Source organism: Diadema setosum, chromosome 4, assembly GCF_964275005.1.
Source record: "Diadema setosum chromosome 4, eeDiaSeto1, whole genome shotgun sequence".
NCBI classification, from domain to species: Eukaryota; Metazoa; Echinodermata; class Echinoidea; order Diadematoida; family Diadematidae; genus Diadema; species Diadema setosum.
The window spans coordinates 42975681-42991144 of NC_092688.1; the positions used below are offsets into that span (position 1 = coordinate 42975681).

At 43.4% G+C, this 15464-nt stretch overlaps 1 protein-coding gene across 1 annotated transcript in view; it reads right to left on the reverse strand.

Moving 5' to 3' along the window:
• Positions 1 to 15464, reverse strand: part of LOC140227908 (uncharacterized) — an 81369-nt gene that overhangs the window by 12801 nt on the left and 53104 nt on the right. Inside the window, exons 10-22 of the mRNA XM_072308292.1 lie at positions 14899 to 14984; positions 13925 to 14011; positions 12956 to 13131; positions 11781 to 12108; positions 11222 to 11301; positions 9290 to 9452; positions 8523 to 8767; positions 7909 to 7968; positions 7118 to 7266; positions 5580 to 6582; positions 3622 to 4390; positions 2912 to 3186; positions 1726 to 1884 (exon numbers count right to left, since the gene is read on the reverse strand). Coding sequence (XP_072164393.1) covers positions 1726 to 1884; positions 2912 to 3186; positions 3622 to 4390; positions 5580 to 6582; positions 7118 to 7266; positions 7909 to 7968; positions 8523 to 8767; positions 9290 to 9452; positions 11222 to 11301; positions 11781 to 12108; positions 12956 to 13131; positions 13925 to 14011; positions 14899 to 14984 — 3580 coding nt within the window. The remainder of the gene's footprint in view (positions 1 to 1725; positions 1885 to 2911; positions 3187 to 3621; positions 4391 to 5579; positions 6583 to 7117; positions 7267 to 7908; positions 7969 to 8522; positions 8768 to 9289; positions 9453 to 11221; positions 11302 to 11780; positions 12109 to 12955; positions 13132 to 13924; positions 14012 to 14898; positions 14985 to 15464) is intronic.

Here is a 15464-nt window from a genome sequence, read left to right on the forward strand (position 1 = left end):
CACAAACAGTTAAAATCTGTATCTCCTTCTAACACAAAACTATACCATTCCTTTAAAGAGATACCCTACGTATCCTTTCTAAATGAACATGAGAAAATGACAAAGGAGCAGTGTACAGCTTGTCATGCTCGATCTGCAATCAGACCCCGGAGTAACATCGTTTTTCTGTCATTCACACATTCATCGCAGTTAAAACTCATGCAAACTGACTACATTTTCATGCACAGACTACGCCCAGGCAGACCGAAGATTAAGGCCTCGACATGCACGCTATTCAACAACGGAACTGAGCACTGAACATTTTTTTCAAGAGGTGCCACTCTGGCACAATACATACTGTAAATGTGGAAATTTTTGCTTTGTGGAAATTGCGTGACCAGAAACCAGTACGAAAGCAAAAAACATATGAATATTTTTGCACATTACATGTCCCACTAATAAAGGAAACATCTTGATTCTGTGGATTTAAAAACATGTCAAATTCACTGCACCCAACCCAGCGCGAAAATATCCACTTTTACAGTAGCATTGTACGGACTGACTTACATGCAATGCAATCTACACACTGAAACAGATCAGAGGAAAATGTAATGAAACATACATTACAAACAAAATTGGGTCATGCAAAAGATACTCTACGGCACATTTTAAATAAAGATTTCCTCAAAGGTGTAACCTTTTCTCTAAATTTGAATGTTCGTGGGGGGAGTATGTGTACACTTTCTGCTCTTGTGTGTGTTGTGTGGAATACATATATTTATGTGTGTATGACAGTGTGTGTATGCTCATTATTGCATATATGGTTAGGATGGGGGAAGAGGGAGGGGAGGATGGGGGGGGGGGGAGGGAGAGGGGAGATACTCTGTAGATCCACACACAATATCTCTCTGGAAACCCATGGATTGCAGGGCATAGTAAACAAAATATGCCATCATGATAATGGCAGCTACTAGTGTGGAAGGTAGGGTAGACAGTTTTCACTTACGCCCAAAAAATGGAATACTTCTCAAATGGTCAACCACTAACCCATGGACACAGAATTACTACCAATGTCTCAGTTCTTGATCAGTGGCTATGGATCGTAAGTCAAATTATATTTTTGATGTGAGTCCGCATTTGCTGGGGTACAAGTGGTCAACATCTGCAGGAGTTTTAAAGGGGATGGCTACTATCTGATCAGTGTGAATCAGTGGGAATGATGGGGGTGATTGTTCCAATCATTGTGGGATTCATTTAAGAGTACATTAAATATCTATTTTTTGTGAAAATTATTTGCTTCAGAATGGTTTCATATTCAAGTAATGTGCAGTTTAATGTTTCCAGGTTAGCATGCCTGTACAGTGATGTGGCATTAAACTGCACATTACTTGAATATGCAGTCAACGTTTATAGGGGGTGTAGGTGGTCTATGCCTGAAGGGGTATGGTTGGTGGGGCGGTTGGGTACTGGTGGTCCATCTGCATGTGGTATAACTGTTTTCATGTTTCTTGTGAAAAAAAAAATGGCCTCTCAGTTCCCTGTCAAGTGGTATAAAAAAGAGCTATCAACAAACCTTACAGAGTGTGTCATCATTCTATCTGCTTTAGGTATGCAGAAGTGACCACCCTAAAGGAATTTGACTATTGTGAAGTGAAGTATGGTATGTGTGCTTGGGGGGAGGGTGTGGTTGGTGGAGGGCAGGTCTGGTTGGTGGAGGCAAGGTAGAGCGGAATGGCCCATACTTACCACGAGATGCCTGGGGGTCGTAGAGGTGAGCTCCCCGTGGTATAGCCTCGTAACCCCTGGATGCCGCCTCCTGCCTGCTCTGATGCTGGAACCTGATGGCCGCTGCCGTATCATTCTCGTAGCTGGCCAGACTCTTGGCCCTTTGAGCCTCCTGGGAAACTGCAGTGCCTGCACATGATTGGATGACCACACCCACCAGTCATATCTCTTATCAATTTGTTTCTTTTCTTGTATTTGAGTTTGAAGATATCTCATTTAACTTTTCATCAGGTGAGCCCTTGCATTTATTATACCAGGACAAAGAGGTAACACTGAATTCACAAGGAGCTACTGGAAGAAATCAGATTGTATACCATAACTACTCTGCTTCACCAAAATATCCAAACTTGAAAAGTGAACTTGCACTCAAGATATTACTATAATCCTTGAGATTGATTAGCTCCAGTCTGGTATACAGAAATTTGATAGTTTTCCATATATTTACAACTCTGTATGAGGAGTTCATTTTAAACAAACTTGGTCTAGCAATGGATAGGTACCAAGAAAAAAGGCTATGCCCACTTCCACTGAGGAGTATGCATGTGTGTATCAGTGACAGCTACTGAGAAATACATTACCCATGACAGGATGGAGATAGCAGTGACATGTGTAGGAGGGTTTAACCCGTTGAGGACGAGTCCCGAGTATACTAGGGCAAGCATCTATGGGAAATGCGTGTTGTAGCAAAATCAAACCGTCCTCAACGGGTTAAGAAGCATGCAGATAAAGGCATATCAAAGGGGGGGGGGGTACGTTTCACAAAGTTATCACATAAAAGTCTTTGCATAAATCTAAGAATGGCCAAAGTTGCCCACATGTAGCTATGTGAGACTTCCAAATCCACTTCATGAAGTCTCTCATAAGTGTCTTATGAGCAAAAAGTCTCTCCTAAGACTTTCGTAGAAGGAAAACCAGGGCACCGTTTCATGCAAGTTGTCAGCCCTGACAAGTTGTCAGTCTCCGACAATTTCAGTAAAATCCGTGATTTTGATTGGTTAAGACCCTCTTGTCACTGACTGTCACTATGGTAATTGTCAGAGACTGACAACTTGTCAGGGCTGACAACTTTCGTGAAACGGAGCCCTGTAGTGATTATCTCGTCATATTCCAAGAGGATGGAATCTACAGAATGGGTAATCCCCCTCACCTTTCATTATGGAACCCTCTCTCTCGTGGTGTGCTGCTGACATGGGCGTGCCCCGCGAGATGGATCCCACCTGGGATTGGAGGTGCTGCTCTCGCTCTCTCTCTCGCTCTCGTTCTCCACCTCCACCTCCTCCCCCGCGTCTCAGGACCGGAGTGCCCTGCGTGATGGAGCCGACGCCCCCGCCAGCTGATTCCTGGTGCCTTGGAGAGGTGGCCTGGGAAGGATAACCCTTTACCAGACCACCATAGCTGGACACTGCGGGCTTGTGCTCATACCTGGAGGATGGGGGTAGGGGACATGATACAGACATATTGTATTTTTTTTCCCACCTGATGTTACTTTCCATTTTACTTTGTTTCAAACTGACAAGACAATTCTAACAATCCAGTGAAAACTAGAAGTAGTTGGTTATGGATTGTACCTTCTCTCACAAGACATACTTCTACCACAGGATATTTCTTAAATCATCATAACACACAACTAGGCGGCAAGATGTCTATGTTTTCATGACTAAATCAAGAGCAAAAACATTTTTAATGAGAGAGTCTTCCTGCCTGCAGTCAGCTCATTACACCAGAGCATCTACCTCAGATATGTTTCTTCACAATGGTACAAAAAAGTAGTAGATATGTAACGTTTGTCCAACTGTACTGGAGAATTCAGGTATCTCTCCTTTTCCCACTCTGAGGCAAGACTCCCGGAAAACTTACTTTGATGGTGAGGAGGACACTGCAAAGTTGACGGGCGTGCCCTGGGTAATTGAGCCTGCTCCTGTCACCATGGCAACCTGACTAAGCACAGAGGCCTTCTCAGCTTTCAGTGGCTTGCCCGCCGGGCTGTTGATGAGCGGCGGCGGAGGGCCAGGGGGAATGCCAGCCTTGTGCTGGAGGGCCCTGTGTTGGAGGGGGTTACGACCGGCCTGAGAAGTGCCCGGGTGGGGTTGGGCGTGGCGGTCCGGGGCTGGGACCAGGGCGTAGGGCGAGTTGGAGCGGGGCGGGTAGGGTTGCCGCGGTGACGTTGCAGCTGCCCCTGGTGAATGTATATGGTGGCGGTCGCGCTCCCTATCCCGCTCTCGCTCACGCTCACGTTCCCGTTCCCGTTCCCGTTCCCTCTCCTGCTGTTGCCTGTGCAGGAAGTCCTTGGCGAAGTCCTTGGCGAAGTCCTTGCCGTGCCGGTAAGCGGCGTGAAGATGCCCGTGTCCGTGTCCATGGTAACGGAGCATCTCCGCATGGCTGCTGCCGATCTCCGGCATCTCCCTCTCCATCTGCTGATGCTGCGAGGTGTGGGAGATGTGAGGGGAGAGGTATGGTGAGGCAGTGGCGGGCCGCTGCTGTCCCTGCCGCGAGGCGTTTTCACTGGAGTCGGCATGCAGCCCTTTCTGCAACGCATCGTAAGACTTGATCTCTATTGGTGAAGGCTTGGCATCCCCGGATCCACCCTGACTGGATGGGGGCATTGCAGCTGGACTTACATCATTACCTGCATCACGACACATAAGAGACATTCAGCATGCAAGCATAATCTGACCATCACCAACAAGTATGTTTTTAATTCTAGTGTATCATTTGTACACCATCAATTCTAGACATCTGCCCACACACAGAGGTGCCTCTTACTACGATTTGTGACCGTGCATCACAAAAACCAACAAAAAGTGCCCTGATCTGACATGAGGACTCAAAATAGGTGTCATCCTCCTCGAGTTTCTTCTTCTTTTTTTTCTTAAAGAGCATCTCTTTCTCTACACAATTCTTAAGTTTGGGATAATGAAAGTGCATTTTTTAGGTTTTTCTACAACACATTTTTGTAGGATAGTGTGATTTGCTAAGTCTTCAAGGACCCTTTTCATTCCTCTAAAACCCTCTAAACACTACTCACTTTCAACTCTGCTAACTTTTGAAAGGGAAGTGCTGGTGTATTTAAAGTTGGTATTAGTCATGAATAGAATGTGCTGATAGAGTGTGCCAAATTTCAGCTTCACAATCCCTTCATTGTGATTTTTACAGAGTTTTACTTCCTGTTTTTTTTTTTGGTCCCATTCATTAAACAGAGCAGAGCATGGTGAGATTAAAAACTTGAACAGACCTTTCATTTCACACCATGTTTCTCAGCAAATGCTTTTCCAGAATGTATACTTTCTTTTCATTATTTACATAGGGGAGGAAAAATCTGTTCGTATTGAGTTATACATATGACATCACTTAAAGTAAGAGTCTGTTCTTTCAGAATCTGCCCTTAACTAAAAATCCATGTTTGGTGACTTTTTAGTGGTTTTGCGATGACCAATGGTGTGGCATTAGTCTAAAGTTCATGAAAGGGGCAAAGCAACCTTTTTGGTCATCACTTTCCTAATTACGCACATGAATGAGACAAACTTGTAATTTGCATCACCTAAAATTGTCCTCTTGCTAAATAGATACGTGGCCATTCAACTGAACACATCAACTGTAAAACCAGAATCATTTGTGGCATGAAAATTTCGTGAATTGGAGCCAATAGCCTTTTTGCAGCATGAAACTTTCAAAAATTGGCGACTGACATTCAATGTATTATTTGTAGACAAAAGCTTTTGCATTCATTCTATTTTAGTGAATCTTGGCTCCTCCTGAAAACTGTGAAAATTTCATGTATGCAAAAAGTTCTCATTTGACAGTGCCACTGTACTAACCTAAATGCTTATCAATGGCAGAATCAATCAGGTCTCTAATGTTGTTAACTCCTCTTGACGAGTCTCGTCCGAGGTACTCTGCAATCACCCTCCGGATGGTCCGGCTCCCGTGACCCTCCTCATCTTCATCTGGTGGATCTATCTTGGATGAGGAGTCTGCCATCTTATTGTTCATTTGCAGCTCTGCGGCGTGAAAGAATGTCTTGTCGTCGCTAGATGTCACCTTGTCCCCTGTACCGAACTTCGAGACCACCTCGCTCCCAGGCCCCTTGCTCTGCTGCAGGCGTGGCCCCGGGCCCAGAGGGAAGGAGATGTCGTCCTGCGTGGTGCTCTCGTCCGCACTGCAGGTGGCGCTCGAGTCGTCGTCCTCAATGACGTGGGTTTCCGGCTCCTGCTTATATCCCTGAGGTGGTGCTAACACACGCGACGGCAGCAACGAGGAGGATGGGGCAGCCGTCAGGGCCGGATTCGCACCCTCTGCTGCACCAAACAGCGATGTTGATGATGACGCCGAGGCTCCTGCCACTGCGCTGATGCCAGACGACGTTGAAGGCTCGCTGGCCTCACTTTTAACCTCCATTTTATCAATGCTCAGTGAGTCTGGCTCTGTTTTAATTTCAGGCTTCTCCACCTTCACCTTGTCTCTTAACGACTGATCCCTATCAGCTGTTCCACCGATCGATGTTGAGACGGAGACTGGTGTTATAACTGACGCCGACGTCGACGTCGAGGTCCCAGCAGAGCTGGATGTTGCCGCAGAGGCAGCATTTGAGGTCGCTGGGTCTGAGCATGAACTGGAGGGATTCTTAAATTCATCTATTTCCATCTTTTCCGTTTTTACTTTGACCTTCTTTGAATGGGTCTCGTCATTTTCGCTGGCACTAGCAGTGTCCGAACTCTCCTCGTTATCATCATCACTCGATGGATTGAAGTCATCCTCTGACCCAGCCGTGACGGTCGAGGCCATACTTTCCGTTGTCGACACACGGTGCTCTCGATCTCCCTGGGGACACAACAGACATTGATTCAGATTTACAGTGCTGAAAAATCTCACAAATACATACACTGTATAAGAGTAGCAATCATGGAAGACACAGCTACAGTTCTCCATAGAAAGAAAAAAAAAGCTTGGTAATCAAGTGACTACAAAATCAAAGATAATCTCCACTATGCTGGAAAATCTATAATACAGAAGTATAGCCATTTCTTCCTTCATGGTACTCCTCCAAGGCAAGTAACAACACTATTATCAAACATGGATTCAACTGCTTGTTTTTTATTTTGAGATGCAGGGACTTGCTTCCTTATGAACCTGATCGTGCTTCTCAATGAAATATTTTAAAGAGAGTGGCAGCACTGTAATGAAACTTGGAGACACCTGAGGATTTTTTTTGAATTTTGAGATGCAGGGACTTACTTCCTTCTTGACCTGATGGTGCTCCTCAAAGAAATCTTCAAAGAGAGTGGCAACACTATAATGAAACATGGAGACACCTGGGGATTTGTTTATTTTTTATTTTTGAGATGCGGGGACTTACTTCCTTCTTGACCTTATGGTGCTCCTCCAGAAGATGTTCCAGGTGAAAGCGCCTCTTGTAGTTGAAGTAGAAATTCTTGCATTGAGCCTCCGTCTTGGTGCCCACCATCTTGGCGATGGCCGGCCAGTCGCGGCCGTGATGCAGCAAACCTGAGTGAGGCAGAGGGAGAAAAAGGATGCAAGCCAACTCCTCTTAACCAAACACTCAATCCTGGCTTAAAGGTAAACTCCACTCCACACTCAAAATGGCTTCAACAGTTAAATCGCAGCAAATCAAAACAGGCAAGGATTTACAACACCGAAGCGCCAAAGCAACAAAAAAGGGCAAAAGAATATATAACCTCAACCCCTGCATCACATGGACATGTTAAACTTTGCATAACATAACCTGAGCTTGTTTGATTGACTTTATTCTGTATATCTAAGTCAATTTGATAGATGGAGGGAAATTTTCATTTAAAAAGACCTTAATTGATCACTTGCTGCCTTGTTTTTGTTCAATAATTGAAGATCAAGATGAAGCTGCTTCAGTCTCTGAACAAGGCTGAAGCTATTTTTTACCATTTGTTTAATACACCCTCTTTTGCTGTTTTCTCATCTCCATTAATGTTCACTGACAATGTAAGGTATCAAGGGTCATAATTATGTGGAAAGAAAGACAGCTTTGGGGAAAAAGAGAAAGATGTCCACTGGACATATCACAAACATATATTTGAAACAACTTCAGATATCCTGTAATCTGAAAGGCAATCCAAAGAAATTAATTCTGCCCCCTGATTCCATCCTACTAACCAGTCTTAGCTCTGTCCATTTCTTCCTCAGTCCATCGGGATGTTTCGGGACCTGTTAGGGCTGAAAGATCATACAGAAGTCAAGGTCTACGGGTTACAATCTCTTATCTCCCACATACAATCATGCCTTTTCACACAACATAATCTCTGATCTTGGTACATAAACAAAAAGAAAGGCACTCCATAAACTTGGTCCCACGGCTACAATCCCTTATCCCATACATATAATCATGCCATAGTACACAGAACATTGAAGCACTTATCTTTGCACATAATCCAAAACAAGGGCACTCTGTAAAATTAAATCCAATTGTTTCATCAAAAATTTACTGAAGAGAGCAATCAAGACTGAATTTTAGAATGCCATAGCGGAATGGAATATTCATCATCACCGATCATTCTCATCAAAAATTGATATCTTGATATATTATAGCCACAGGTGCATGGTTTGTCAGAGGTTGTGGTATATGCAGACTTATGTCAATGAGCCAGCAAGGTCAATTTTCAAATATGTAATGACACACTGTGTTGTCCAGCAAGCAGCATAATTTCCCACAACAATCTTCTGTGACTCTTCAATGTTCTCGCTTCAACATTCAAGGGGTTAAGGTGTACCTGGTTCGGTGTCTTCAGGAGGGGGCGGAGGTAACGGGGGCTCGGGTTCAGAGCCCTCAGAGCCAAGTCTCCGGGCAATGCGATTGAAGCACGCTGCGCAGCACTTCGTAACCTCCACCGCCACGCCCAGCTCCTCGGAAAGGGACCGCCGCTGCTCCTCCGAGATGTCGAACCACTTGTTTGGGAGTGGTTTTAAACGCCGCACTCGCTTCCTCGGCGTCTTGCAGGTCAGGACCGGACATCGACTGGTAAGAGAATGAGAGAAGATGGCATTTGCAACGATGAATTAATTGCAGGTGCCCCTTTGGTTCTACAATATATTGCACATTCTCGTTGTAACACTGTTGCTAGACAGAGCTGCAACTCTACAGGTTGAACCACTCACTTTCGTAAGCTGGAAACATATAGTTTACATCATATTGGCAAGGCTGAATGATCCTAGTATCAGCCTTCCTGTTCAATACTACCCTTGCTAAAACAGGTAAGTATTGAATACCGTGTGATAAACATCAGTCTGGATGACACTAGTGTGCCAAAGAACTACAGCAGTTTATTGTCAAGTCGGAACATGCCACATCTATACTGACATAATTTCACATTCTGTAGTCTCCCCCAGTCCCTACACGATATTGTGAATCCGATACTGCTTAAAATCCAGCTAAAGCACCGTTGACACCAGATATGGCTAAACTTTTCACATCACTCTGTGCGTAAAGCAGTGCATCGGCCTGTAGTCGATTGTTGTGCCAAGACGACGACAATCTCACCTTCTCCTGATGGAGCGAAATCTACACCGGCTGCAGACCCTCATGTCCGGCTTGAGGTCTGTCTCGTTCATGCCGAAGAGATCGCAATTTGTGCGGTTGACCGGCCGGCTCAGGCTGTAGGTGTCCAGCGGGTCTTTGCATAGGGAGCAGTTGTTTGGAGATGCTGTCATTCGCAGAAGGGCGCAAGTCAGACAGTGAATGGGATATAAAAAAATATGTATATTACAGAACCTTCGAACTCATGACACAAACTGCATCAAATAATCCTTTTGAGTCTTGCATTATGAATATGGAAGAGCATTATTTGCATTTCCAAGTCTACGGAATTCTAACTTCACAAAGTAGATTGTTGATTTCATGTCAACTGCTGACTTCAACACATATTGAGAGCTCACTCTTGCTGAAACAAAAATGGTGAAAGCTGGTGACATACTAACAGTACATGAATATTGTACTTTTGCAGGCCTATTCCAGCACAGAAAATGAGTAACAAAGAATGTTAGCCCTCATTCTACATACCCGTCTAAATGCTTATGTGGGGGAATATTGTCCTATAAGTTGATGACGTAACAAGTGGCATGCATATTTTCACAGCCATCTTCCAGTATGCGTGCATGAAGCGGCGCTAATATACTTTGGTATCCATGTGGATATCTCAACTTCTGGATAGCCATATTACACCAAAATCCCAGGAAATACTTAATATCTTATTTCCACACACTCATGTAAATTTGAACCCAATCAGTAGGCAGAAAGAATTGATATCAATGAATTGATATCAACTAAATTGCATGTCATCACTCAAAACAACTCACGGTCACAGTTCGCGAGCTTTGCGCCATACGCTGCTTGCACAATCTGAAATCAGAAAAAAAAAAATCTGAATCAGAAATTGCTACTTCACTGCCCTCAACATGTTCAAACTCTTTGCTTTTGTGAAACGGCTTCAAACTCCATTCTAAAATCAATGATGGCCGATGATGACAGAAAGTCAAGCTCCCGCTCAAGCTACAGGTTTGTGACAGCAGTCTGGCATGTGTATGTGTGTACACAAGTGCGTGTATTGTCCAGCAGGCCAACCTCACAGCAGCGGCTATTCAAGCAGCCTGCAAAGGGAGTGGTCTAGTGAGTCGCATTGATGCATGCAATGTCCATCATGCAGCATGCAATGCAGTCTGGGTTTAGCACAAGAGTAGGCGGTCAATGCGATGGTTGTAACAAAAGTACACGAAAATACATTAACAGTAATTAACAACAATATCAATGCAATGCAAACTAATTCCCAGTGTCACTAGGGTAACGCTGTGACAAGTCTTCATTTCTCCTCGCATACTGTTCATCACTATCATCACGACCATCATCCAGTTGTCTCAGACCACTCCTGTTCATGTAAGGTTCTAAGTATGCAATCGGCACTCCAGCCGCAGCAATGGCATCAGCAGTGGCATTTTGGTTCTTTAGCATCTGCTTCGAGGGTCAAACTCATCTAGATATCCATTATCGCTGTTTGAATTTGAGGATCTTGACTCAGAATTGTCCCCTCCTTCCTCCTCTTCGTTGGTTTCCGCTTCGAAACTCGGATCAAGAACCTTGTCTTTCATTGCCCTGTAAGCAATAGTATGGGATATAGCACAGTGCGCGCGCGCTATCCTCTGAAGCGCGCGACTGGTTGGCAGAGGGCAAAAGCCACTTGTTACGTCATCAAAATCAAGCCGACATTCTTGGCAAAAGTATATCAATCCACGACTCACATTTCTGATGAATCTTATTCATAATTTCTCACTCAGGATCACAAATCAGTAACCAAAAATGGGGATATTTGCATAAATTGTGAAATTTTCTGTGTTACATAACAAATTTGACAAGATGAAAATCATCAAGGTTCCAGTTTAAGCTGTACAAAAAAAAAAAAAAAGAGAGAGAAAAACTCACATTCTGATCCAGCAGCAGCACTTCCATTCTGCGAACTTCCGCCATCTTTATCCTCGCCGCCCCCTTTGTCACCAGACCGACTGGGAGTGACACAAAATAAGGACAGGTGACTACTGAAGGTTGGCATCAGATGGCAAGACAGTACTAAGTACTTGAACTGAATCTGGGACAACTAAACTCCAAGACATTATACCATCAAGATCTTCAAGTCTTCAGATAATATACTTCTGGTGCCCGTTGCGTAAAACTTTTTACCTGAGAAAAACTCTGGTAAGAACCGAAAACTCAGGTTAAAATGATTCTGCCTCTGACTTTAACACAGGAAAAACTAAAAAAGTAATTTGAGTTTTTCTTAGAAAAAGAAATTGATGCAACAGACACCTGGTGAGTCATTGGATAACAGAGGTTACTTATCAGATGCATTTTTTGAAAAGTATAATATAAATGGTTTGGTACATGACAAAGTCTCAGTTTGATAGGGAATGTAAGGTAGGTTTTCATTACAGGAATGTTTTTCCTTTTAACCTTCAGTTTCCAAAAGGTACCCAGGTATTCTCACCTGTTACTGGAGTCTTCATCTTTGTCGTTGTCCTTGTCATCGTCGTCCTGGTTACGGTTGACGCTGCTGCCGGCGTTCTTCGGTGGGAAGCCTCGCCGGCGCTTGGCCTGCGACTTGCGGAGCAGCTGCTTGTAGTTCTCGTTCTTCTTGGTCTGGTAGTAGTAGAGCACGCAGTCGGATATATCCTTGCGCTCCAGAAAGGAGGCGATGAGGAGGAAGTTCTTCGGGTGCTGGAGGTACTTCTCCCGGAAGATCTCCTTCTCCTCGTCCGTCCACAGGTTCATCCGCAGCCGCTCCTTGTGCTCCTTCATCGGGTCCTCCACCAGGCCTGGAAACAGGGTGGGGCAAGATGCAGGGGGGGGGGGGGAAATACATGAGGAGGATGCATAAAGGATGAAGGAGTTTGAAGTTTGGAGTTCAACTGCCAGACTTTATCATTATCAGGGTAATTACCCCCCGGCTAAATATTGGTTAGTGATAAGGTTAGAGTAAAGATTAGGGTTAGGTTTAAGGTTAGAGTTTGGGTTGGGGTTGGGATTAGGTTGAGGATTAGGATTAGGGTTACGGTTAGAGTCAGGAGAAGGGTCTGGGGTAATTGCCCAGAAGGTAATTGCCCTAGACCACAAACATCTGATGATATGGTTATAAGTTCCAGTTTCAGTGTAAATTACCTTGTTGATAAAGCAATGGAAAGAGACAGCCGACCAAAAGCTATAACTTTTAAAGTATGACGATTTTCTTTGCATGCTCTCATCACCATTTCTTATGATTTCTGGAGAGAAGATAGCGAATATTACGAGGCAAATGCTGCACAATGACCAAAATGGACACGTCGCAATTTCATTCCTCATGCCAACTTCAACTAACACTACAGTGATTCACAAGGGAAATAAATTATCATTCTCTACATATATCATAGGCCTCCTGGGAGCATTTTATCAAACATAGTGTCAGATTTTTTTTTTTTTCTGACAAACTATTTTTAAGCTCCTCAAATCCCTGCATCTGATTGGCTGAAGAGCAAATTTGTCAGAACAAAAACATCTTACAAAATGCTTGATAAAATGCCCCCCTTGATGGGCAGTAACAATCTAGGGCTTCATTCTCTTAAGGGGGTGAGGGGGGGGGGAGGATACAGTGAAGAAGAAGATGGAGAGAAAGCAGCATCTCCTAACCGTTCTTGTTGAAGAATTTGACCTTGCGCTGCTCGCTGTTGTACAGCATGGGAGGAATGACGGCCAGGCTGCGTATGTGCTTCTCGTTGGCCTCCTGCTCGTTGAGGCCGTCCACGATTTCGGCCAGCTCCGCGTCGCTCCGGGCGATGTTGCCCCAGCTGCTCCGCGTCCCTGCTCTGCTAAAGGAAAGACAGAAGCCATCAAGAAAGTTATGGGCAAAAGTTCACAGGGGCAACAAATGATGTTCAAGTGCAGAAGTCTAAATCACAAAGGTACAATGCATATAATTTCAATGAATCAAGAGATACAAAACATACACACAAATACACACACACGTACAAAAATATGGAGAGTTTGAATGCAAAAAAAAAAAATAAATGCTATTTCAAAATTTTGTGGAGTCATCATCAAATATATAAAAAATAACACCTTTTCAATGATTATGTGCTCATTACAGAACAATAGATATTTTTGCAGATATCAAAATTACCACTTACAGTTTTTTGATCATTTTCTCTCTTTTTTTCAATAGCTTTAACCTAAAATATGGCACATATTTTATGTTCTGATGAAACCGTGGTAGAAAGTGCAAGTTTCAGAACAGTTTTCTCTCTCTTGAGTGGTTTCAAATATCTACACTTTGGTATTATAGGAAAGTACAGTCAACCTTGCTTAAGTTGAACAATCAAATAAGTACAAGGTCCTTCCAAGTTCTCTCCTCTTTATATCATATTGATTTTCATCCATCATTATGTCAAATTTTAATTTAATTTGAAATCTTAATTTGAATTTGAATTTGAATTTGAGAAAATCTGGCTGATCTTGTTTTCATTTCTTCATAACAAAATTCCAGCCTACTAGTATTAATGATATCGGTTACTTGTAACATCAAAATATATAGAGTTAGAACGAGGAAAGCTCTTAGGATGTAGATTTGTGGGAGGAGATCTACTGCGTTTCGTGCATTACCGTGAAAACCTCTCCTGCTGTTCCCGCTGTTTCCGGATTTCTGGAAACTGCTTCTCGAAGAACTCCCTCGCTTTGGCATCCTTGGCCCTGCAACACGTTTTGAGAAAGAATGGTATTAACCTCCTAACAAAGGGCCTTGGTCTCAAAGATGACAATGCTAAGACACAGAATAAATTGCTCTTGGGCTATGATGGGTTTAACAGAGTATAATAAACCATCCTGCCTGCCTGCCATATCAGGCCAGCAGACAATCATTTGCAATAAACCATGCTTAATATGCAAATGCCCTCTTTTGTTGCTACTGGCTGGGCAAATCTATTTTTTTAATGCCCTGGACAAGAGGGGCATGAATTTTTATCAACCTGCTTCATAATATAACTTGTAATGATAGAATGGACCGAGCCATACAGGGTTAATAATCATAAACAAGTACACTATGAATATAATTCAGGGCAAGGCCAATGCTGTAACAGCAGAAATTTTTCATGCTCGGCCGGGCAAGATGAATTTCGTGTGTGTTTAATCTAACGGACGGTCACAACAATTAATTGGGCACTTCAAACAGGTAACTGCTTCTATGGCAAATATGGGCTTTGGCTACTCAAACAGACTACGGTAAAAGTTAACTGGTCCTCACAACATGCTACAGGACTAGCAAATGTTATTTTCAAATTAGTTTCACGTCAATGCACACAAAAAAAAATTGCACTTTTAAAGTACATCCTTTGCATCACACATACTCCTGCCTTTCAAAAGATCATAAAAAAAACTAGGTAATTTCTAACTTGTTCCGTACTTAGCTCTGCAACACCACAAACATGTAATCACAAGCCATCGGCAGCACAAGCCACCTCCCATGACCTTTTATTTTCCACATTTTAAAATATCACCATCCGGAAGATTTTCATAGGGGTCGGGAGGTCACAAAATCTCCTCCCGTTAAAAGCTGGCCCATGAGGGCAAAAGGGACGTACCTCCGCTTGGGGTTATTTTCCAGCCTCTCCATCTTCTTCTCCCAGGCCACCATAAGCTTGCCGTACCGCTGACACATGAAGAGTTCCTGCAAAAAGGAAACATGTATTGCATTAACCTCTCTCGACTCCTTCTAGATGTATTCCATTCACTCTTCTCTTTCTCTCTCTTTTTTTTTTTTTTAATCTCTGCTGACTTATTTTTTATCCACAACTACATTTGATACATGGTAATTCCCCCTTTTGAGATATTGCTTTGAAAAAATGACATTGCTCTGCCCATTAGATCAGTTTTCCCCCAGACAGGTTTCTGGCAAATTTAACTTTTACTTTCCATACTCAGAGAAGCAGTAAATCACACTATTCTTGCATGGATCTAAATAAATGGATTGTGTGTCCATTGATGCTATAATGCATCAGAGAAGAGTGAAACAAATACATAAACCACACATATATAAAGAACAGGCGTATCTTCACTCACAGCACTCCCCCCTCCCCCCACACACACAAACACATGCACACTAAGACAGCTGTAGGGGTGGTCATAGGAAGCTCAGTGATCTTCAAGA